The 24,892-nt window shown below is 48.5% G+C and overlaps 1 protein-coding gene and 1 long non-coding RNA gene across 2 annotated transcripts in view; one reads left to right on the plus strand and one right to left on the minus strand.

The window, feature by feature from the left end:
• LOC127611429 (uncharacterized) overlaps positions 1–24,892 on the plus strand; it is a 159,658-nt gene that overhangs the window by 95,378 nt on the left and 39,388 nt on the right. The window lies entirely within an intron of this gene.
• Positions 1–24,892, minus strand: part of dnah7 (dynein, axonemal, heavy chain 7) — a 45,537-nt gene that overhangs the window by 5,909 nt on the left and 14,736 nt on the right. The window contains exons 24-59 of the mRNA XM_052081897.1: positions 24,751–24,860; positions 23,880–24,048; positions 23,116–23,218; positions 22,791–22,918; positions 22,406–22,618; positions 22,059–22,157; positions 20,702–20,950; positions 19,468–19,617; positions 18,745–18,927; positions 18,439–18,615; positions 17,927–18,058; positions 16,882–17,103; positions 15,460–15,657; positions 15,166–15,321; positions 14,924–15,092; positions 13,952–14,078; positions 13,328–13,547; positions 12,617–13,243; positions 11,549–11,794; positions 11,227–11,456; positions 10,480–10,810; positions 10,057–10,403; positions 9,430–9,610; positions 9,134–9,319; positions 8,211–8,374; positions 7,946–8,100; positions 6,321–6,511; positions 5,845–5,978; positions 5,134–5,469; positions 4,930–5,056; positions 4,661–4,855; positions 2,829–2,921; positions 1,815–1,991; positions 1,559–1,720; positions 1,236–1,436; positions 654–815 (exon numbers count right to left, since the gene is read on the minus strand). Of these exons, the coding sequence (XP_051937857.1) occupies positions 654–815; positions 1,236–1,436; positions 1,559–1,720; positions 1,815–1,991; positions 2,829–2,921; positions 4,661–4,855; positions 4,930–5,056; positions 5,134–5,469; positions 5,845–5,978; positions 6,321–6,511; positions 7,946–8,100; positions 8,211–8,374; positions 9,134–9,319; positions 9,430–9,610; positions 10,057–10,403; positions 10,480–10,810; positions 11,227–11,456; positions 11,549–11,794; positions 12,617–13,243; positions 13,328–13,547; positions 13,952–14,078; positions 14,924–15,092; positions 15,166–15,321; positions 15,460–15,657; positions 16,882–17,103; positions 17,927–18,058; positions 18,439–18,615; positions 18,745–18,927; positions 19,468–19,617; positions 20,702–20,950; positions 22,059–22,157; positions 22,406–22,618; positions 22,791–22,918; positions 23,116–23,218; positions 23,880–24,048; positions 24,751–24,860 (7,050 nt within the window). The remainder of the gene's footprint in view (positions 1–653; positions 816–1,235; positions 1,437–1,558; positions 1,721–1,814; positions 1,992–2,828; positions 2,922–4,660; positions 4,856–4,929; positions 5,057–5,133; positions 5,470–5,844; positions 5,979–6,320; positions 6,512–7,945; positions 8,101–8,210; positions 8,375–9,133; positions 9,320–9,429; positions 9,611–10,056; positions 10,404–10,479; positions 10,811–11,226; positions 11,457–11,548; positions 11,795–12,616; positions 13,244–13,327; positions 13,548–13,951; positions 14,079–14,923; positions 15,093–15,165; positions 15,322–15,459; positions 15,658–16,881; positions 17,104–17,926; positions 18,059–18,438; positions 18,616–18,744; positions 18,928–19,467; positions 19,618–20,701; positions 20,951–22,058; positions 22,158–22,405; positions 22,619–22,790; positions 22,919–23,115; positions 23,219–23,879; positions 24,049–24,750; positions 24,861–24,892) is intronic.

The following is a 24,892-nucleotide window of genomic DNA, read 5'->3' on the forward strand; positions in this document are numbered from 1 at the left end:
AAAAATAAAAAAGGGTGATCAAAGGCCGCGGGTTTGGCATTTCCGGGAGGCAAAAATTCAGCGGCACTTGAGAACGAAAATGTCACGTCATTAAAAGGAAAATAAATGTTACTTTTGTGTCACCATGGTAACGGCGAAGGCCTCCACAACCAAGAGTGTAAAAATGGCAACAGGTGTTTTTGGAATGTGACTAACGTGCCATCACAAGAGGAGAGACTTTTTAGCATTCGAACCAAGAGGACACAACCGAACAATCGGAGGTGGCAAAATTATCAACCCCCCCCCCCCCCAAAATAATAAGGACCAGATTGGAAGCACATAGGGGTGTGAAGTGCTGACTTTGTGAGTGAAAATGCTTTCATTAACATGGCACTGAAACGTCTAGTCGTGACCCCAAGACGTTGACGGTAAATGTGGGCGGGGTTTAACAGGGCCACCCCTTCAAAGTGGGCCAATTTCAACCAGACAAGAAATTACTAATTGCGGCAAATCTTTCATGAGGGAAAGACGGTGTTTTTTCCCCATAACAAAAAAAAAAGTCTTGAAAGAGCGGTCAAAATGCTCTTCGATGGCTCTGCTTTAAAAAATGTCTCACAGAAGCGCCAAAAATCGCTCAAGATGAAAACATCCCAACGTCTCGCCAGCAAATCTACCTGATGTTGCTCGAGGAACATCTGTAACTGCTGCACAGAGATCCGAAGGTCGGTCTCGTTGAACTCGTACGGAATGTTCCATCCCAGAGGTCCGAACTTTCTCCTCTCCTGGGTGAGAGCGTGGAAAAAGCACAGGCCGTAGAGGAGTTTCTTGAACACCGCCTGCAAACACGCAACGTACACAAACGTCAAGGCCGAGGGAGTGCAAGGTGTGGACCGAGATGAAAAGGCGAGGATGTTTCCACAGCTGAAGCCGACACCGTGACACATACTCGGGGAGGGGGTTGGAATAGCACCAAACGCCCACAAAAGAGCAGCAGGAGGAAGGAACTCCAAATCGCACTCCAGAATAATTTTACTCCGTGAAAACATATGACTGTCGTTCCCACCTTGGCCACCTGGTGGCAGTATGAGGGGAAAACAGGCGGCTATACTTTTCAATGAGATGTCTCGGCTCATCGGTGCTGCGCTAATATTCGCCGTTCTTTGCGGAGGATAAAGACTAAATAAGTACTGCGACATTGTCTTTCAACGTGTGCTGCTGCACCGTTTGTGTTCAACGCGTGACGTGCTCCGACCCACCGGCTTGCTGGAGGTTTCGAACCAGTTGGGGTCCGAGATGGGGTCCATCAAGAAGCAGCGGACAATATTGGGCCTCAGGCCTTTGGGAGCCTCGTTGGTCATCTTGACGCCGTTCTGGAGCACGGCCACCGGGAAGGTGGGCGACGGGTAGCTGGTGAGCCACAAGCGGAATTCAGGATGCGTGGACTCCGGGTTCAGCTCCTGCACAAAAGGGATGAAGAGGAAAAATCAGTCAAAGCGCATCATTTGATTGACAACGACAACTTTTGGGGCCTTTTTGCCAAGGCGAGGTACGCCTCGATGTTGCGGCGGTGCATTTGAACCTCGCAGACTCTCTCTAATGTGGACATCCAGGATGTGGCCAAGTGACAGTTCTGCAGAACCACCCAGGTGCCGTCCGCGATACCCGTCTCGATCATCTTCATGGCGATGGGACCTTGGCCTTGGCCGAGAGAAAGCGACGTCAGCTTGTCCCCCGTGAAGCCCTAAAAACACGTCGAGAGCGGGAGATGCATTTGCAACTCGTGAATGGAGCCGCCGGATTGTCGCGAGTCATTTTCTTTTGCGCTGCCTCGGCACCTTTTCGTGTCCAAACTTGAGCAGTGCCGCCATGGGATCCGAGCCCGGGGACAGGATGAAGATGAGGGGCGCGCAACAGTGGCTGTCGCCAAAAGTGTTGCTCAGGTTGAAGGGCGGCGCCTCGATGAAGGGGCGGCCCAGACTGTCGGAAACAAACTGCTGCACCATTGGAATAATCTGGAGGGGAGGGACCCAGAGAAGTTAATAAAGCAGTGTAACACCGTACACCATCATTCATTCATTCATTCATCTTCGGAGCCGCTTGATCCTCACTAGGGTCGCGGGGGGTGCTGGAGCCTATCCCAGCCGTCTCCGGGCAGTAGGCGGGGGACACCCTGAATCGGTTGCCAGCCAATCGCAGGGCACACAGAAACGAACAACCATCCACGCCCACATTCAAACCTGGGGACAATTTAGAGCACCCAATCAGCCTGCCACGCATGTTTTTGGAATGTGGGAGGAAACCGGAGGACCCGGAGAAAACCCACGCAGGCCCGGGGAGAACATGCAAACTCCACACAGGGAGGCCGGAGCTGGAATCGAACCCGGTACCTCTGCACTGTGTAGCCCACGTGCTAACCACTGGACTACCGGGCCGCCCGCGAACACCATCATTTACAACCTAATGACCCATAAAAAAAAAATACAGTAAACACCTTCGAGTCTCGCCAACCTGCCGAGCGCCTCAAAAAAAAAAATCAAAAAATCCAAAGCCAGTAAATAGCCGGGCCTTCGTATGACTTCAGTTGCAGCAGTGGTCAGAGTTGCTCTTCGCAGATGCTAAAGAAGATGTGCTTGCGAATGTGGTTATCTGTCTCGATGTGTTCGTGGTTGAACAATCCATTGCGGCGTAGATGCTTAGAGCTAGCATTTAGCATTAAAAGCTGAGCAGACTTGGAAGCTGAGCTAGGTGGTTGTTTTCAATCCATAAAAATGGGCCGAACGATGGCTCCAATCTGGGCAAACTCACAAGTGGGCTCACTCGTGTCTCGAGGCACAATTACATCAAGTCACCTTGTCGGGCCGGAGACATCGGATCACCAGCATCCTCTGAAACTGAGTCAGGTTCTCCTGCCATTCGTTGGGGAGCGGAGTCTGGTGGGGATTCTGTGAGCGGGGCACACACACACACACACACACACACACACACACACACACACGACAACAAATATGTGACAGTAGCAGCGGTCATCACATTTCTAGGAGTGTTTACATTTTCACCAACAATCCTGAGAGATTTGCCGCTCATGCACGCTGGGGGTGGGCCAGAAGCCATTATGGGGGGGAACATGCGCAAGCTAGCTACATGCGCAGGCTAGCTACATTAGTAAAAAAAATAAAATAAAAATAAAAACAGGAGAGTGGAGCCCTAATTGGGCAACTTAGTTGCAATTGAGGTCACTTTACTTCCACACTATTTGTCAACTTTTTTCGCAAGGATGGCTTTGTGTGCAGGTGGCTATTTTATTGAGCTGCTCCAAGACGAATCATTGCAATTAAACCCAAAAAAAGGGGGGCGGGGGGTGGGGGGTGATTTGTCATGTGTGTGTGCCGGCCTAAAGAGAAAGAGGGCAGAGAAATTAATAAACTCGTTAGGGGGGAAGGGCGGGAAGATGATGAAGCCAAACAGAGGGGGGGAAAGACTTTGGCTCACTGGGGGGGGTCACACATTTAAAGCAAGCGATGCTTAGTGTCTCCCCCTTCGCAAGACGGAAACACCTCGTTTGCGTGTGCATGCGCCGTGTTGCCGTGACTGTACGGCTGTTCTGGCGACCGATTTTAATTCTGCAAGTGGAACAAACCGGATTTAATTTGATAGAAGTGTAGCAAGCCGGGTGTGTTGATTATAAATCAAAGTGCGCGCGTGCGTGCGTGCGGGCGTGCGCGCGCGTCGTATAATATGTGCGCCACGTAACGATTTAACAGCTGCTCGCGCATCCAGATAGCAAAGACGCTTGGAGCAAAATAGGGAATGAAGCGATTTAATTAGATAAAGTTGCACTTCCTTTATCATTTAAAAAGCCAGAGTGCAATCCCGCAGGCAAACTTTTTTTTTGGGGGGTGTGGGGGGCTCTTAAGAAACTTAAGTTTGGCAATTTTGTTAGCGCACCTTGATGGGCTGTGTGTGGAATTCAGAGTGTGTTTGCCACGCATGTACGCCGCTTGACGAGCATTTTCAAAATCAACTCAGCGGTAAGGCGTTTTTCTTTTTGAGGGTTAGGATACAAGAGCCGCTTCTCCTCCACGAGAGGAGCCAGATGAGGTGGCTTGGGCATCTGATTCGGATGCCTCCTGAGCGCCTCCCCGGTGAGGTGTTCCGGTCATGTCCCACCGGGAGGAGACCCCGAGGAAGACCCAGGACACGCTGGAGAGACTATGTCACCCAGCTTGCCTGGGAACGACTCGGGATCCCCCGGGGAGAGCTGGACGAAGTAGCTAGGGAGAGGGAAGTCTGGGCTTCCCTGCTAAAGCTGTTGCCCCCGCGACCCGGCCCCGGTAAGCGGTAGATAATGGATGGATGGATGGAGGATACAAGAGGAGCTGTCGAAAACCTTTACAATTTCAACGATTAGTGTTGGTCATGAAGACTTGGGTGGCGTGAAATACTGAATTGGGTTTTTCTAGTCACTCACTCGCCACCCCGTTAGAAAGCCATCATTGAAATCATCAGCACGGTCTTTCAAATTTGATGTTCCTCACTGTGCTATTTTACAAAACCTGCGTCGAGACTACGGCTAAAAATTAGCATTTATGCTAAGTGCGGCTCATTCACGACGTTTAATTCTTGTGTTGATTCATGTGCACTGTCCCGATGAAATAAATCAATAAGTTGATCAAGAGCTGACCGGACTGTCGTAGACGTCCTTCCACATGTTCCTGTTTTGGGCCATGTCCCGACGCAAGCCTTTGAACTGCTCGATGGCGTCCAGGCGGCAAATCTCATCCCAGGACTTCTTGGGGAGCCACGTGCAGGGGTTGGAGTAAGGGTTGTCCAGCCCCACGCCACCCGTCAACAGGAAGTGCCAATCGTCCTCGTTCACCTACGACCGGTTAGGAGTGTCCGTGGTTATCGGTCGGCTTTTTTTTGGGGGGGGGGGGGGGCTGTTTTTCTTACCAGCTTCCTGTGCATCAGCAGACTGACACAGAGGCAGAAGGAGAAGAGCAGCTTGTCCTTCTCAAAGAGCGAGCGGCAGACGTTGACGTAGAGCGAGTAGGTGAAGTGGTCCCTCAGAATGAGGAGCCTGGAGAACACGGGACACGCCGCGTGATTTTTTCCGAGCCGCCGCCGCCGTCCCAAAGCGCTTTCTCGGTTTCTCACCTCTCCTCCAAGTCGTCGCTCTTGTCCGAGTTGTCGATGGAGCCGATGAAGAGGTTGATGAACCAGGTGAGGGAGTACTGGTACATGGGCTCGATGTTGGCCAGGTCGGCGATGGCGAAGAAGAGGATGGCCGAGTGGATGGCGATGGGCTTGTAGCCCAGGCGGGTCTCGTCGATCTTCACCTCCGTCACCTCGGCCACCGCCTGCTTCTCCGTGATTTCGTTGGCCAGCACCTTGGACTGCGACAGGATGGTCACGGCCGTTTCGTCCTCCAGGATATTGCCCTCCGAGGAGGATAGCACCTGGAGGATTTTGTCCTCAATTTCCTTCAGTTGCCTGCCCCCCCCCCCCACCAAAAAAAAGGAATGAGAAAGTAATCCATCAACTAATTTCACAAACTGTCATGTTATTTCCATCCATTCATCCATTTTCAGATCCGCTTTATCCTCACAAGGGTCGCGGGGGGTGGGGGGTGGGGGGGGGTGCTGGAGCCCATCCCAGCCGGGTCACACAAAGCTTGTCTGTCAGTCAAGATGTATCATTTCAACATAATTGCCTCGTGCTACGTCCCCATTCTTGCTTTAGCGCCATCTTATGGCACCGAAGGGCATTTTGGGAAAACGGCAACTTTTTGGGTGATGAATGCAAAATGAATGAGTCCAAATTTTGGTGACTGGTGAGTGGATGTGCGGGGTATTGGTGTGAATGTACCGTTTGTTCTCCGCTCCTTGAAGTATGAGAGCCTGCTTCTCTTCTTCAAGGTCGGGCCTCTCGCGGGCCACCACGATGCCCAGCAGCTGGTCCTGAATGCCCTCTGGGGTTATCATGAAATTGAGCAGTGTCACCTGCAACGCCATCATGTGGCCGAGATAGGAATGGCGCAAAAAAAAAGTCATGTCAATAAACAAAATCATCGCAGTTGCATTCAAAAAAAAAAAAACAACAACAACAACATGACAGCAACTCTGTGTACTTTTTGACATTGGCTTTCACAAAATTGGCTTGAAAGGACCCAGAGATACTTCATAAAAACGTTTTTAAAATTCAGATCCTCTCCATTTTCGGCCAATGAGTAGATCTGTAAACATCGGCAATCAAAACGTTCATTTTCCACCGAGCCGTTCCATACAACAAGGCCAACCCTACAAAAGCCGCCACGGCAAGGTTGTCACGTGCGCCCGGCTTACCTTGACAGAGGTTTCGGGCAGGTAGTGCGGGTTGCGAAGCTTGGTGGTGATATAAAAGCGAAAGTTGGGCGCGTATTCAAAGGTGCTGTCTCCCAGCCGTATGCATATGGCGCCGCCTTGTTTAAAAGTCTGCCTGAGCAGCAGAGGCTCCAGGATGGGGTCCAACTCTTCACCGACATTCTCCAGCAGGACTGCAAGAGAAAATGTTCCAGTCATCTTTCGAGAGGACATTTCAGTTCAAAGCCACCTTTTGAACTGCTCGCATGCTAGTGCTGGAGTTGGCTCTGTGCAGCTCTTCAACAACAGCGGCAATCGTTTATTATCCGTCCGTTTGGGGAAATGTGACCTAATTGCATTGTTATAATTGTTTTCCTGACCGTGACTCGACAGGTAGGCTGAGTGAAGATCCAGGGCCACTTTCAAGTAACGATGTAATGACACTGAAACGTTTGCTCCGATTTGAGTTGATTTTCACTTTCCCCCTTCCATAAGAAGTAAAAACAAATAATGACTAGGGCCGAATTAACATGTTTATTTTATTTTATTTTATTTTTTTGCCATTAGGCAGAATAAAATTCCTCTAACCACTGAATCAGCAAATGATGACAATGTTTTTTTGTCCGTTAACACTTCCAACAATGAAGATTTGAATGACAAGCAATAAAAACTGTTAAATCATGATTTTTGCTCTTTTTTTTAAACTCCAACTAAAAATGTGACATCCCAAAAAACGATGTCTTGATTAAATTGGTAAATGAAGTGTGACGGTATAACATGAGTCCAAATTGCTTTTGTCTTCACATACGCTCTTACCTCGTCGCAACGCCCTAGCTTCATCGCAGACGCGTTATTATAGGCACCTGAACGGTTTTAAATTGTGTATTTAAAAAACAAATAATAAGAATGCATAAAAGCGTCATCTCATTTGCAAACAATAATAAAAGCTCCATCATGACTATTCTGTTGTCTTTGTATCCTCTCATAAAGCGAAGCCTCGCCCGCACTCACTTTCGTGCGCAATAATGAGAAATCAGCGACGCAAAATAAATTATTACAACCGCTTCCCATCACATGAATATTCATGCGGATCCCGATTAAGTATGATAATGCTGTTCTCATGTCGGGAACATTAACATTATCCATAAATGACGGAATGCCTGGAGGTGACCCGCAAAGCTTTTTAAGCGACAGCACGGCAGAGAAGTCTTCAACTAGGGCGACACATTGCCGCTGTTAATATTTGATTAGTGTTTTTTAATAAACACATGGCACAATAATCATAAAACTGAAAGGGGGAGTCCGATATTCACGTTAAATGACGACTTGAGTCTTTAAGACTTGTTTTGATTACAGTTCACGTAGCTCCGTCTGTTTTCTTCAGACACTTTTCTATTCTTGGAGTTCTCCATGTTCACCTCGCGGGGGTCAAACGGCACAATACGTCATGTTTGGAGCAACCGCCCAAATTAAAAAAGTCCTTCATTTTCATGCTACAAGAAGACCTTCAAATTTTGCGTCCCGTGAGGAGAAAGGCGCAAAGGAAAATAGCACCGAATGTAAATCGACAGCGGGAGTCGCGGCGGGTTACCGAGGGCTGCGAAAGGGCGTCCGTGGCGCTCGCTCACCTGGCGTTCCAAACTGGATGCAGTTCTCCAGGGTGCGAACAAAGCCGGGATCGCTGAGTTTAATGATCGCCAGGCTGTTGGCCTTCTCCATGTTTTTGATCCATTTGTTGGCCTGGCCCTGCGGATCGATCATCAGAGGCCACCGCCTGGCGTTGCTGTGTAGGCGCACGCACACGCGCGGAATGGTAACAGATTGAAAATCAATCCCGGTACAACATATGTTAGCATGCCGGAATGTGAATGCGTCGCTTGCTTGGATACGCACGAGATGATGATGCCGTTGTCAATGGAGAAGCCGTCTGTTGGGAGCCCAGCGATGGTCCAGGCCCGAATTTTGACTTGCTCCCCCAGAGAAGTCGTTAAAGTCATGTTGGCTGAGGAGGGAATCTCTTTTTCTTTACATCGTTCTGACCACTCCTCGATCTGCTCCTGGACAACGTGACACACGGACACACATTTAGGCCGCCGCCTCTTATGTCACGGTGCTGTACGTGAAGTCTCAAACTGCAATACACATCTGATCAAGTGCGTTAGTTGTCATTGTCCTCAGAAGGAGGACAATGACAGTAATTAATTAATTAATTAATTAACGGGTTAATTAATTAACGGGTTAATTAATTAATTAACCGTTAATTGATTAATTAACGGGTTAATTTATTAATTAAGTGTTACTTGATTAATTACTCGATTAATCGATAGATTAAATAATTAATTAACCGTTAATTAATTGATTAATGATCGATCGATTAATCAATTAATTAATTAAAGGAGAGCGGCCCAGTAGTCCAGTGGTTAGCACGTCGGCTTCACAGTGCAGAGGTACCGGGTTTGATTCCAGCTCCGGCCTCCCTGTGTGGAGTTTGCATGTTCTCCCCGGGCCTGCGTGGGTTTTCTCCGGGTGCTCCGGTTTCCTCCCACATTCCAAAAACATGCGTGGCAGGATGATTGAACGCTCTAAATTGTCCCTAGGTGTGAGTGTGAGTGCGAATGGTTGTTCGTTTCTGTGTGCCCTGCGATTGGCTGGCAACCGATTCAGGGTGTCCCCCGCCTACTGCCCGAAGACAGCTGGGATAGGCTCCAGCACCCCCGCGACCCTAATGAGGATCAAGCGGCTCGGAAAATGAATGAATGAATGAATAATTAAAGGAGAGGAGAGGTGAGTTTCAGGGTGTTGGTGTGTCCAGCCACCTGTCTGAAGCTGGACGTGAACGCTCCCAGGTAAGCCACAATGCCCGCCGAGATGAGGATATCCCCGGTCAGGTTCTCGTAGAGTTTCCCCAGAGTTAGCGCCATTTCGTTCCAGCGCGTCTTCTCCCCGCCCAGGCCGCCAATCAGCTGCGTGGCGCGCTCCAGTTTCTTTTTGCAAAGATCCACCTGGAGGAAAACATTGGCGGGGAGGAACTGATGAGCGCCAGGCTAGCTCGAGTGATCCGCTCACAGCCCGAGAGCGGAGAAGCCGTTTATTTTTAACAAAATGCAAAAACCTGATTCTCCAGTTCAATTTTCTTCTTTTTGTTGGCATCCAGAATCTGATTGAGCTTGGCCACTTCGTCTTGCACTTCTTTGAGGGCGGCCTGCTTCTTCTGCAGGGCCGTCATGGCCACCTCCAGCTCCGACTCGGCCTGGGCCAATTTCTCCTTCTTGGGAGCCACCACCTTGGCCACACTACGGAACACGCGTCTCTCGTGTCATTTTCTCACTTTCAAGGTCAATTCAATTCGACCGAGTGCGCATCGAGTCCGAGTATGCGCGTGCCAATAATAAGGGACGATTTCTTCCCGCGGCCAGTCATCCGAAGTGATACGGAAGTTCAATATTTAAAATGGGCTACCCTCATTCAGATAATCGGGATCATTTGCGAGACCCTTTGACCCTTCAGATCAAAGTTTAATCCGAGTGCTAAATGTGAGGTAAACGTATTCCTATGAACTCATTCACTCCCAAAGACGTTCCTAAACGTCTTTTCAGACTTGGTCCAGAATTGGCTGGTACCGAATGAGTTAAGTCTCTCTCATTCATCACAAGAAGGTGAAAGACAAAAACCACAACCGAGTCCAAGGTACAAAAGCCCCGAGGGGTTTCCCGAAAGCGAGCTTGTGTGTGGAACGTACCCGTCATACTTGTCCATGGCGCAGACCCACTTGCACAGGCCCTCGGCGGCGGTGGACGCGGTCCGAATCTTCTCGGGTACAAAGTCCGGGTTGCTGATGTACCTTTCTCGGATGACGGCCATGATGTTGGCGGGGATGTTGTCCCTGTCGAAGTCGCGCAAGCTCTGCAGGAACTTGAGGTCGCCCAAGAGCTTTTTGGCGGGACCCCAGTAGTCTTCCACTTTTTTGCCGCTACCGGACGGGTCGGTCACACGGTCGGCCTTGATTTTTTTCAAAATGCAGATGGCCTCCATGACCAGCTTGACGCCGCTGGGCGGGCTCTTCATGGACTTGACCAAAGTGATGTCCTGGAGACAAAGACGTCATGTCATGCATGCAGGCGTTTATTTGGCTTGGATGGAAATTATTTTTGCCCGTGCTCACGTTCTGCGTGAGCGTATCCAGCGCCGACAGCGCCGCCTCCAAGATGGGCATGGTGACGGCCAAGTCGGCGTCGCACTCGTCTTTGATGGCCTTGGCGGCCATGGCCTGCTCGTTGGTCACCGCCTCGTCCATCTTCACCACTTTCTCCGTCTCGGCCGCTTCGGCCGACTCGCGTTCCACCTGGACCACCATCTCGTCCACCTTCTTGCACGTCTCGATCAACTGCGGCTGCAGCGCCTCCAGCTCCACCTGCATGGTGGCCACCTGCGACGACGCCGACTCCAGTTTCTCCAGACCCACCACGTAGCGACTTTTCTGCGTCATCACTTCACTGGACACAACCGGACGGGGGATGTGAAGGATCAGTGTGACATAATAATATTTTTTTTACATGGAGTTAGGTACTCGTGGACCTGGCCCCTTAAAAAGTGGGAGGCATGACATTAAAAGTGTTCAAATGCTGCACACCTGATTTGGATGGAAATTCCCTCAAATGATGGCTGAAAGGCACATTTTGTTTGTTTCATTTTAAAATCCACTGAGTGGAATGTGAACGCAAACTAAAAATAAAATCAGGAACTCCCAGTACCGGGCTTGTTGGTGTTAAAGGGGCTAAAATCGTATCTATGTTCCAATATTTATGGACCAAAGTACATTACGGTCTAGAACTTTTTTTGTTTCGTTTTTCCAAGCACTTTGTTTCATTGGTAGGTCATCTCTTATGTGAGCTTATATATGTGACCTTACGCTCGTTTGGCGTTCAGCAAAGTCTTGAAGGTGGAGATGAGCTCCAGATAGGAGGTGGGGGTGACATAGTTGTGCCGTTGGAGCTCGTCCATGAAGCGAGCCGACAGCTGGATGGTGGAGGTGTGGAAAGTCTTGCACATGTCGATGCAGCCCTCCCGGTGCTCGTCCGACATCTCCACGTCCTCCAAGAAGCGACAGGCCACCGCCTGCAGAGCGTCCTCGGGCCACGTCTGGATGGGCGGGGCGCGAAATAATTCAGGCATAATTCGACAAAAGCAAAAACGTTCAATCGACGCCATGAAATCAACACGGCTGCGCCGACCTGGAACCAGTTAATGGTGCAGCAGTTGATGAGAGCCGGGAAGCGCCTGAGCCTGTTCCGGAAGGCGTCTCCGATGGGACTCATGGCCAAAACGATGTGCATCTGCGAGCGGCAGCGCTCCACGAACATGTTGAAGAGCGCCAAGTTGCTGCCGTCCGTCTGCTTCTCGCGTTCGCGCTGGCGGTCCAGCACTCGCATTTTCTCAATCACTTCTTGCTTCTCGTCGACTGCAAACAAGTTGGGCACCTGGAAAACCCACCCCGGGGGTGAACAAACCGCATCGACTTGTCAATCATTTTGAAGAAAAACTCTTAACTGCGGTCTTACAACCGCGATCCTGGTGCGCTTACGAGAAAACATTTGGAGGAGTCACAAACAATTTGTTCTACAACATTTTTACTTTTCGCGGGGAGAAACAGATGACAAGTAAAGACAGAGTGAGGATAGCTGAGTGGCGGTTGACCCTATTCGTTGGCCGTACGCATGCCTATCCACGACAAAGACTCTCCACGCTTCGCTTTTTCATCCACAGGTAAGATTCTAAATATAGTGAGCGGTTAAGTAATATTGTAAAACATGCGCTATATTCTGAACACGCTTGATTGCTGTTGCGAAAGCTTGCGTGCGTTTTTGGTGACAGAGACTCCACATTATAGAGATTTGTTTGGGTGATGTACATGTAAAAATGTTGCTATATTACACAAACATAGTAAAAGCGTTCCTGCCAGATTGTGAGTGCAGTTTTTTGGGATGGTTACAGCTGGCTGCAGCGATGCGTCTGGACAGTTTTTATCAACGACAGCAGAAGAAATCGGGTTGCACCCGTCAGCGAAAATATCCGTAATTGCTAAGGCTTGGTGGCGGGCCAGCTGAGTCTCGCTTGTAACTGAAACGTATAATCCCGTTGGGATATGACCAGGTGGCATTTTTGATTGGCCGCTCCATCGGCAATTCTGTGACATCATTCGGCTGCAATTGGAATGGCTGCAAAACCAGGCCATCATCCGCCGAGGCGGCTTCAAGGCCTAACCCTGACCTCGCCCCCCGACAGGAACCCGGTTCACTGACCTCGCCCGTGTTCAGCATGTTCCCAATGTCCTCCAGGAAGGACTCCATTTTGATCTGGGTGTCGGTGAAGAGGAAGACGCCGTGAGCTTCGCCCGACGTGGACCTGGTCATGATCAGCTTCAGGTCGTCATGCCACTCCACCATGCCGTAGGTCTTGGAGATCTCCACCTGGAAGAGCTCCGCCTCGGCCATGTGGGCCGCCAAGCGGGTCAGGGACTGCCGCCCGCTGCCGCCCACGCCCACCAGAAGGGCGTGTCCGCTGGGTTGCTTGAGGATGCGGGAGATGCGGGAGACATGCTCGATGGCGAAGCGGAAGAGCACCAGGTTCATGGGCGCCTTGCTGATGGTGTTGTACTCGTCCAGGTGCGACTCCACCACTTGCCGCAGCTGATCCAGGTCCAGCACCTCGCGGTAGCTGCGGTCGTCGCCCTTGGGGTCGTGGAAGTCGCAGAACATCAGGCTGCGCAGGTCGTCCTCGGTGACCTCTCCATCCTGGTCCTGGTCCAGATTCTGGAAGAGCTGGTGGAAGTTCACCTCCATGTGAGCTTTGAACACCTCATGCAAATGGCTCACGAGCCACGAGCGGTCCGAGTCTTGGACCAGACGATCGTAGTACACCCTCAGGACCTGAAGGACGACGGCGGTTGGATGAGGGAAACACATATGGCCACTTGCAAACTTTTGATCTTCCGTTTTCCGCTCACGTCCCACCTCGTGCACCCAGAGTCGTTTGATGATGGACGGCTCCTCTGCGGTTTCGGGGCGCGACAAGCAGATGCCCTGGATGACGCGAGAAATGTCACGGAGGTTGAACAGGTAGTGGGACTTTTGAGGGGTGGGCAGGAGGTTTTTGGTGGCTTCCTTGTACACGGACATGGTGCCCCTCACAATCTGAGCGGTCAGCGTCGCAAATGGCTTCGGGAAAGAAAACCTAAAAAGGGAAACAAAATTGCTCCAAGCTTACAACACATGACTCCAGTCCCAAAGGCTTTCGGGGGGTTCCCAGTCAGTCAGATGCAGAATACGTTTTAAAATTCTGCTACTGGTCTAGAATTCCCTGAATGGTTTGAGTCCTGAATACGAAATATTGACTGAATAGAAACCCATTTAGTTCAACGCAAACACGGTGCAGCGGCATTTCGTGGTTATGCTGCACGCAAATGGAACGAGCTGGCGAGAGAAGTCAAGTCGGCCGTGAGTGCCAATGCCAGGTTTTTCTCCCCGAAAATACCTTTTGATTGAGGTCTTTGAAAAACATTTCAAATCCATTTCACTAGACGGGTCTTTTAGTCATTTCAGACTTTCATTGGCTTTGAAATGTGTGTGTGTAGTTACCGTATGGCAAAATGCCAGTGTATGATCCTGGAGAATATGGTATACATGGTCTTCTCATCAAAATCGTTAATGGTAAGCATATTGAAGTGGCGCAGGTAACGCGGCGTCACGGGATTTCGCCCTCCGCCTGGGGAACGAGAAAACAAGGAGTCAAAGCTGCAACGTCAATTGAGAATTAGCCTTCACTTTGAATATTTTCCGAAAGCATTGAAAGCACTGAAAACATTCCGACTTGTAACTGCTCAGTTTATTCATGACACACACACACACACACACACACAGAACATGCCGCCATTTTTCAGGATTCCACATCACCGTGACAACGAGGAATTTCAAATTGCTCAGCTGATTCAACTTGTTACCACATTCCACCAATTTCGACACCGAAGCCTTTCGGGTTTCAAACTGTTGCGCAATTTCAGGACGTCCTTCGAATTTTTTTTTTTCCACCCCCTACATTCAAAAATTTGGGGGAAATTTGTCATTAGTATTCCACATTTTGGGCGGCCCGGTAGTCCAGTGGTTAGCACGTGGGCTTCACAGTGCAGAGGTACCGGGTTCGATTCCAGCTCCGGCCTCCCTGTGTGGAGTTTGCATGTTCTCCCCGGGCCTGCGTGGGTTTTCTCCGGGTGCTCCGGTTTCCTCCCACATTCCAAAAACATGTGTTACAGGCTGATTGAACACTCTAAATTGTCCCAAGGTGTGAGTGTGAGCGCGAATGGTTGTTCGTTTCTGTGTGCCCTGCGATTGGCTGGCAACCGATTCAGGGTGTCCCCCGCCTACTGCCCGGAGACAGCTGGGATAGGCTCCAGCACCCCCCGCGACCCTAGTGAGGGTCAAGCGGTTAGGAAGATGAATGAATGAATGAATGAATGAATGAATGAATGAATGAATGAATATTCCACATTTCTTCCGTGAAAGTGTGACACACTGCCTCCTCCCGCCACGTTTCTCAGTGGATTCAACACTCACCAGGCGGGCCCATGGCACACATGACCTGAATATCCACCAGCTTAATCATGGCGCAGTCCTTCAGGTCGTACCAGTTCCAATGGTCCAGCCACTGGCGCAGCAGTTCCACGGGGGGCTGGGCGCCGTACACTTCCCTGGCAGGCATGTTGACGTCATCCACAAATACCACCTGATTCAAAAAAACACGGTAAATCACAGCAGCGGGTTTACTTGCAACGCCCGCGTTGTCAGTCAACTCGTACCATTTTCTGCCCCATGGGAGGACCAAAGACTCCTTTGCGCCGCTTGTCCAGCTTGGACATGATAATATTTTGAGTCTGGGCGGCTGTGGTCTGGGCTGAGAAATTGATAAACAACGGGTTGTACACCTCCTTGTCCACATGATTCAGCAGGAAGTCCTGCAGGGGAACGTCAACATTCACAACAAATAGGCACACAAACGGCAAGTAAAATAAAGACGCGATGTGTTATCCGCACAAAAATAAAAATAGGAAGGTACGTCGGAGCGGCGGTGGCGTAATTGAGACGGCACTTACGGTGATGTAAACGCTCTTGCCGGTCCCGGTGGGGCCGATGAAGATGGTGGGCTTCTGGTTGGTGACCAGGAGCTTCATGAGCGCCATGTAGCGCACCGTGTTCTCCGTGGGCACGATGATCTCATTAAACTCCATGTCCTTGGACAGCGGGGGGGCGCCCTTCAGCTCCTCCGTCCATGGCTCCCATCTACCCGGGCCCTGAAGGAGTTTGGGGGGGAAGGCCGTTCATTTCGCATCACCTTTGTGGACAATGCGCACATTGATCGGTTGCCAAAGATGTTGGCGCCAAGAATGGCAACAAGTAGTCATCTCGTCGAGACATTTTTGTTTGTTTTCATTGTCATTTATTTTCATTCATTCATTCATTCATTCATTTTCCGAGCCGCTTCATCCTCACTAGGGTCGCGGGGGGTGCTGGAGCCCATCCCAGCTGTCTTCGGGCAGTAGGCGGGGGACACCCTGAATCGGTTGCCAGCCAATCGCAGGGCACACAGAAACGAACAACCATTCGCACTCACACTCACACCTAGGGACAATTTTAGAGTGTTCAATCAGCCTGCCACGCATGTTTTTGGAATGTGGGAGGAAACCGGAGCACCCGAAGAAAACCCACGCAGGCCCGGGGAGAACATGCAAACTCCACACAGGGAGGCCGGAGCTGGAATCGAACCCGGTACCTCTGCACTGTGAAGCCGACGTGCTAACCACTGGGCTACCGGGCCGCCGTCATTTATTTTATTTTATTTTATTTTATTTTATTTTTTTAGTTCAGTACTTATTTTTTATGAACAATAAGATTTATGTTCGCAATTTCAATAGATTCAAATTTCGAATAATAACGTGAAAATGTATTGATGGAACCTGCTGTTACATCAACCAATGCAGAGTTTGAAAATCCTGAATTCAGCTTTTCCTGCTGGGCTTATTTATTTATTTGTCTCTTCATGATACGTCATAAAAACGGGTTTGTATATTTGCATAGCATAATTATTCCAAATAGAATTGCCTTGTAGTCCAGATGGGACAACGTTTTTAATGTTTTTATTAACTTTCTGTTGTGTTGAGGGTCAAATTTACAAGGTGATTAAAAACGAATTGACATCAGAGCAAAACGGAAGCTATTCTGCTGGCCCGAATTTGTTCCCTCCTCATTTAATGAACATGTTTATTATTATTAAAAGGATTTCTAAATTGTTTTCCTGTTTTCACCCCATGTTTTTAATATTACGGTGTGTTATTACACAGACATGTTATACATGTTTTTTTTTAAATAAATATTTCAAACAGAAATGTATTTTCTTGTGTGTATTATTTTAAAATGTGTGTGGTTTTTTTTTTTTTTTTTTTTTTTACAGCAGGTCACATTGATGCTCAGTTTCCTCGATATGTTCCTTCGAGCGTCTCCGGCGAAGGAAAACCGACCTCTTTAATGAACCGGTACTGGTAGACCGTGTCCTCGGTCGGCAACGGCACCGTCAGCTGCTTTTCGGGCGGCCCCACGGTGGTCAGGATGGCGTGGGACGAGCGCGTCTCCTCGCTGAGCGGACCGCTCAGTATCTCCCTGACCATGTGGTCGAATTTCAGGCGGCCTGCATCGTTGCAACTGGCGCCCACCGACCAAACCAGGCAGAAGACGAAGATGCCCTGTGTCAGATGTTGCACTTAATCATTAAGTCCGCTCGAATAATGTGAAAACGATCATCTTAAAATATCCACTGGAAGTCCATTCCAGATGGAGCCAATAACCAGACTACCGTTGTGTTGAAGACTATTCCACAAATAATTGAGCAACTAACGACACAAAACACTGCAGAATTGACTTCCAAAATTCCATAATGGAGTCAAATCATTGTTCAAATGAGCGTACTGTAGTCCTAATATCGGATAAATGTTCAGAGCGGTCATTAAAGCGTACGACCGGCGGAGACGTTTTTGTTGTGCGGAGGGAAAAGAACAGCGGGAATTCTGCGGTAATTGCAAATTACAGTCCCATGGCAGTTCCTGCCGTTAAAGGGTTGATTAATTGACGATTATCATAACCGTGACCAGCTGGGGAGCACGGAGACAAAGTTGATTGGCTTTTTACACTGACGTGCTCCATGGGGGGAGGGGGTGTCTCATGAAAGACATGAGACCGGGCCAAAAAAAAAAAAAAAACAGCGCAGGGAGTGCAAGAAAGGGCAAAATGGCGCCTGTATGAATGAATACAATGAATACAACATGGCAGTCAAACGTTTTCTTTTTGTAATTAATCTTCCAATAAATAAATGCATCTCGTTTTCAGGTGGCTTGAAATTTATTACTGTAGTCGACCTGAAATTTCAGCTAAAGTCAGATGAATGCGGGCTTGTTCATGGACCTTGCGATTCAAGGCCAGACAAATGCAACATTAGCGCGAAATTATTGAACAGCGCACACACAAAAGGTGCGCGTGATTGACAGGCGTCTCAATCTTGGTCGTACGAACCTCCAGCCAAGAGCAGATGTCATTGTCATTCATGCGCTTCATCACAGCGCCGTCGTGAAACTCTGCCATCATGCAGTCCATCAAATTCATCAGAGATTTGACCAGATTGCTGTCGGATGTCGGCGACAACTCCTGAAAGATGAGATGAGATGAGATGAGATGAGATGAGATGAGATGAGATGAGATGAGATGAGATGAGATGAGATGAGATAAGATGAGATAAGATGAGATAAGATGAGATAAGATGAGATAAGATGAGATAAGATGAGATAAGATGAGATAAGATGAGATAAGATGAGATAAGATGAGATAAGATGAGATAAGATGAGATGAGATGAGATGAGATGAGAGAAGATAAGATATCCTTTATTTGTCCCACACTGGGAAAAGAATGGAAATGAAAAAGCAGCTGTCGTCGGATGACGCCCGCGCCAGGAGGGGGCGGGGCTCCCAAAAACAAAGCAAGCTTAGCCGACTACTACAATGGAGTCGAGGTCCCCCGTTTACGGCACCGTTGTGGCTTTGCGAATCAGCTCCAGGCAGGCTGGCAGCACGCGTTCGAAAAGGCCTCCGATGAGCTCTTTGTGGGCCGCCGTGACCGTGCCGGGCAGGACGTTGAACCAGGACAGCATGAGAGGATGCCAGCCCAGCATGTGCGGCTCCATGTAGATCATTCCGCAACGGGACACCTGCAAACATCAAGTATTTGCCCTTCTGTTGAATTCTTTCCGGGATGGGTGTTCTGCTGATATGAGCGCAGAAAAAAAAAAAAAAAAACCAACAACATATGTGCAGTAATTCTGAAAAAGGTCTCTCACGGTAGCCGGAGATGCGACTTCCAGGTCCATGGGTTCGAAGATGAGGCTCATCTGCGGGGACATCTGAATGATTTCGCCGCTCATCAGACATAGCTTCTTGTTGTCGTCCAGCACCGTGTTCATGTTCTCAATCCACACGGCATCCACCGGCCCGTCAAAGATCAGCCACTTTCTGTCGGGGGTCTAAAAAAAGATAACCATGTTTTGAGATTGCAAACTGTTCCAAAAGTGTTGCTTATATCGTATATATTGCGTTTTTTTTTTTAATCGTATTGATGCCAACTACGCATAATGGTGGCGCGATTAAGTCGATGAGGCCTCACTGAAGGCCCAAGTAGCAAATGCATGGCCTGGCACTGGATTAACCGAGAAAAGAAATTAAAGAAGCAAGCGACAAGCGAGCTCACGCAGCCCTCCTACGAGGGTTAAAACACACACAGATTTGATTGGTAACGTATTAATGGAGATTTAAAGTTTCCAAGAAGAGACTCTGAGAGCTCAAGAGGAGCCGATTGTATTTTCCACTCAATCCTTTAATCCTTCGCGCATATTGAATCAACGTCTTTCCGTTGTTTGAAGGTCACAAAAGAAAGGAGAGAGTCACAAGTTGCGGTGGCAGAAGAAAGTTCCACGGACGCCTTTCGTTAAGTCGCATGCCATCCATGTGAGACAGATGTGGGAAGTGGATGCGATAACCGGTGCGCATTAGAAGAAGCATCTTACCTGCGAGGAGGCAAAGTTTCGGTAGCTGACAGCCAGGATGCCGTCGGACCATTCGTGGGAAACGGGGTCGAACTGACCGTACAGTTGTCCCATGGTGATGGATTTTGGATTGATAACTGTGATCTGCACTTCGTTTTCCTCCATCAGGCCCTGCGGTCACACAGGTCAACCACCCCCCCCAAAAAAAATGAAAAAAGGGTGTTTTCCAGAGCGACTGGAACGGATTAACCGCATTTCAATAGGTCTTAATGCGGAACAACGACTTGATACATTTGACAATAAAGTTGATCCCATCCAATACTCCAATGAGTAGATTAAGTTAGGAGCTTGGTCATGGAATGAAATCAACTGGATTGGGGAGTTGCAAACTTTTGTCGTAAGATTTGACGTCAGGATGACCACCTGCTTGACACCCCCCCCAAAAAAAAAAAAAAATCCAGGATGAGAAGCCAAAAGAGCAACACAGTAGACAACATTTCAAGGCAATGATAGAACACATTCCACAAAGAGAAGAGAAAATGTATTTTGCAGGGGAGGGGGGTGGGGGGGGGGTTGTTTGTTTTTGACATGATAAGTAGGCTGCGCGGCGAAGAGGAAGACAGTGATGAACGCGGCTTTCCCTGACGTTCTATCAGCAGGCCTTCACGTGTCTCCTCGCCGGGCTGCAAGTCAGCCATGTCGACACAACTCGCCGGTTGATCGCGATGGCAAACGCGACAACTTTTGACAAATTGGATGGACGTATTTACGAGGTTTTGAGCACAAAACCATTTGATTTTTTTTTTTTTTTTTGCTGGCGAGCAAGCGTTGAAGGTTTTCCTGATAAACAGGCAATCAAAAACTATTCGTGATGATGCTCTTGACAAATCGGCCGCGTTACGGCGGTGGAATACATGAGTCGGAGAAGGGAAAAAAAGCAACCAAGCGAGCGGTGAAGGCATTTACATCAGATATTGATCAACACTTTGTGATATGTCAAAAGTCAACAAAAAAAAAGGGGAAGGTCGAAAGTACACGTCAGGCCTCACTTGCCCTCTGCCAGAACATCTTTACTGACAACTCTATGAATCACCACAGTCAGCCACTTCGGTATTTATTTTTTAACTTGTATCTAAGCAAAGGAGTCGAATTTCACCAGAGACTTTTCTTTTTTTTTTGTTTTGGATCAAGTATCTGTACTTCTACGAAATGTCCAGAGCGCGAGTACATTTTCCAGCTCAGCGGCGACACCTACCTTTACGCAGACGTCGTGAAGGGCCGCCGAGAGCACGCGGTAGGCGCAGGTCTTGCCCCCGAAAGGTTCGCCCACCAACATGAATCCGTGCCTCACGATCATCATCTCGTACACTTGCAGGATCTTCTCGATGAAGAAGTCGGTGACTTGCAGGTTCATGATGTCGCAGTTTTCCTTCACGGCTTCCAGCAAAGTGCTGTAGTCTCGTTTCGGGAGCGTGACGCCGGGGAAAAGGTCCGAGGTGATACCCTGACGGAAAGACAAAAAAAACGGAAGACTAGTGTATTTGAAACATACGACACACACAAACTCTTAAGCCATTTAATAGAATGAAAGACTTTTATTGTCATTGTATGGGCACATACTGGATGATGAAATTGGGACGTAGTTAACATACAACATACAACCTATGCGGTTTCAAACCAGAGACTGTAGCTTGGGCGTGCGTTAAATAATTGATACCATTTGAAAACGTACCTGCCTACTGTACATTTGGGGTCTGGTATCAAATAAAGCAATTGCGACTCCACCATTTGCTATTCGCTAACCTGTCTATGGCTTGCCATGATGTGTTAGCATTAGCATTAAGCTAGCGAACCCATCAGATATCCCCTGCAAGGCTAAAAGATCTCTTTTCTAACAATAGGCAGATTGTGGAACATACATTTTCAACAAAAGGTATGTTTTCAAGAAAAAACGTTGTTTTTTTTTGAGTGGAGCAATAATGGAGTTTTATTTGTTGGTTTATTGGTTTCAAACCACAGACTGTAGCTTGGGGGTGCGTTAAACAATTGATACCATTTGAAAAAGTACCTGCCTACTGTACATTTGAGGTCTGGTATCAAATAAAGCAGTTGCGACTCCACCATTTGCTATTCGCTAACCTGTCTACGGCATGCCATGATGTGTTAGCATTAGCATTAAGCTAGCGAACCCATCAGATATCCCCTGCAAGACTAAAAGATCTCTTTTCTAACAATAGGCCGATTGTGGTACAACAGGACATTTTCAACAAAAGGTATGATGATGTGTTAGCATTAGCATTAAGCTAGCGAACCCATCAGATATCCCTGCAAGACTAAAAGATCTCTTTTCTAACAATAGGCAGATTGTGGTACAACAGGACATTTTCAACAAAAGGTATGATGATGTGTTAGCATTAGCATTAAGCTAGCGAACCCATCAGATATCCCCTGCAAGACTAAAAGATCTCTTTTCTAACAATAGGCCGATTGTGGTACAACAGGACATTTTCAAGAAAAAGGTATGTTTTCAAGAAAAAACGTGTTTGTTTTTTTGAGTGGAGCAATAATGGAGTTTTATTTGTTTTGGGGTTTTTTTTGTTTTTTTTACATACCCCAAACAGTTGGAGGTCCTGGGCCAGAAACTTTGGAAGATTCACATCAATAATGGATCTGAGTAGCAAAGTGTCTTCGTTCTCGTCCGGAAACGCAAGCTGCAGTGCAAAAAAAAAAAAAAAAGAATCAGCAGCCTACAATGCATGTCACGTGACATCCATTTTACCCAGATCAGCCTAAATTGGAAGCACATATCCCCGCTTGTGAAGGGTTTCACATGAAAAAGGGTTCAGGGGCCTATTTCAAGCTTTAGTTTTTGTTTTTTTTTTACACACTTCCAATAAAATAAATGCGACAAATCGTGTTTGCTATTACCACCACAAATAATGGGCGTGAGTGCGCCTACCTTGAGGTTTCCTGCGGCAGTCAGCACGGACTTGACGGCCCTCATCCCGTAATCGTAGTGATGCTGCGACGAAAGCTGCTCCGAGCACAGGCGATAGGTCGCCACAATCTTCACCGAGAGGGGCCGCGCGGTCACAAAGCCGCACGAGTAGAGCACGATCTCCGCGATCAAGGCGTAGTCCGGCACCATCATGGCCACGGTCCTGAACAGCGCCTGATTGCCATCGATACGTGTGATTGAATGCGTTTGTCCCGTTCGACATATAGCTGACGAGTGACTCTTTGGCTCACAATTTTAGATCGCGACATGAAGTGAAAATCAACCCCGCAGTCGCCCCTAATTTGGTAAGTTCCAGCCCTCGCAAGTCCTGGGTAGCAGCAGGTACCTTGAGATTGTCCGGAAGCTCGGAGCGCCCAGCGTAACCGGGGTTCATGGTGATGAACACAGCACAGGACGGGTCCAGGGACAGTTCTGTTCCTTCGAACATCAGCAGCTTGGCATGGGCAGCGATTCCTGAAATGTGGCAGTGGCGCAGCGCTTCGTGACCATCTCGATACATCGACAACGCACAAGCGGAACGCTTCTCAAACCTAACCTCTGTTCGTCACTGAAAAAACTCAACTTGCGTTTTGGAGTAAGGATGGAATATCACAAAGGAGACTTTTTTGAATTTGGAGTGGGGAAATGATTGACACATGAAACAAACCAACCTCTCTGTATGGTGAGAATCTGCTGAGCCACCACGGACAGCACTTCCAAGTCAATTCTGTTAAACTCGTCAAAGCAGGCCCAGGCTCCACAAGACAAAAGGCCCTGCTCACACACACGCATTCAATATCATACATGTCAGAGAAATTTGAAGGACACATACATTATTCTTGTTTTTCTTTCACAATTCACAACACTTCAGAGATATATTCCCGTTTCTCTCTTTCTGAAATGAGCCTGTGTGTGTGTGTGTGTCAACAGAGAAATTCTTGGCCAATGGGGAATCAGGATTTTGTTACCATGACAACCGGGTGCCGGCCCGGGCTTTGAGACTCCAGCAGCTTCGACTTGAGAAAGCAGAGTCCACAATGTGGTAGGAGGGAAACTAGCGCATGTCAAGATGATGAAAGCATTTTCACCCAAGGGGGCAGCACTTTATAGAGTACATGCAGTGGACAAATCACCAAATATCCAGCCCGCCATCATCCCTTTGACACTGAGCATATGCACGAGCAATCGAGTCTGTGCTGCTTATTAGAAGCTAACGCTTGTGCATCCAAGAAAGCCCGATGCAGCTCTGCTTACCTAATGAACCCGAAAGGGGAGCGCTTCTGACAGGAAATAACAGATCTTTGCCAACCAGGCTACTAAATCATGGGGAACTTGGAATGAGGGCACTATTATGCAAATTGTAACAATACAGCTCAGAAAAAAAAAAAGAATGGCTCCTTACCAGACTTGAACAATATGAGAAACTTGTACTCACTTTAAAGAATTTTCCTAGCGCAATGTAGTCGAGTCCATCGGAGCAGTTGAAGACCACACACTGCTTGGCGACAGCCTTGGCCAAGTCTTTGGTGGTTTCCGTTTTTCCTGTGCCCGCCGGGCCCTCTGGGGCTCCACCCAAATGGAGATGGAGGGCACCAAACAAGGTGCTGAATGAAAAGGCGAATTGAGTCAATGCGATGAAAAAGCCAATGTTGTCTTGTTCAGTTGACAGTTTTGTCTTTGAAGAAATGGCTAAGATGAGCCTCAAATAGCCGCTTCCCACCAAAACGGCAGACTTGCTGTGTTTTTGCAGCCAGGCCTTCTTGAGACATTTTTATGGGTGTGTTCATGACAGCCACGCCTACCCGATGTCTTGACGTTAAGGTTTCAGAAGCTAAATCAGAAGCTACTGAGCCAGCCTTGGTGGGCCACGCAACCCCTACCAAAGGCTCGGTTGACTTGCCGCGTCTTTTCAGGCATGGGTTCTTTGAACTTTTTCGTGGGTCTACTCATGAAATCCACGGACACCAAATTTCATATTGCCCGTCGGCATCGGGGCTGAATTTTAAAGGAATTCTGAGGTGGTGCTAGTGTGCCAAGAAGGAGTAGCAGGGAAACCCAAGGCCTCCTCTTGAGCCCCCACCCAACCTTCAGCTTCAGATGTCTCCATCCTCCAACTCACTGGATTCAAACGATCAGCTCATCATCAAGCTTTGCAAAAGCCCGATAGCGATCCTGCTCGTTTGAATCAGCTGTATTGAAAGAGGACGGCGTCTAAAAAACTAGGGCTCGGTCGGGGCGCTCGAGGACCGGACTTGGGCAGCTCTGTCACGGAGGGATTGCCTAATAAAAGAAGGTGGCGGCTTTACCGGTAGCAGCGGTCAGTCAGCGGGGTAATGACCAGACGAGGGGTGTTGCCCAGGTATTCGTAACCATACGGCAAACCTGCATTGATCATCTTTGTCTGCAGATCATTTTCCTGCACCACGTAGCACAAGTCAGCCCACTGGC

The sequence above is a fragment of the Hippocampus zosterae genome, chromosome 12 (genome assembly GCF_025434085.1).
Source record: "Hippocampus zosterae strain Florida chromosome 12, ASM2543408v3, whole genome shotgun sequence".
Classification (NCBI taxonomy): domain Eukaryota; kingdom Metazoa; phylum Chordata; class Actinopteri; order Syngnathiformes; family Syngnathidae; genus Hippocampus; species Hippocampus zosterae.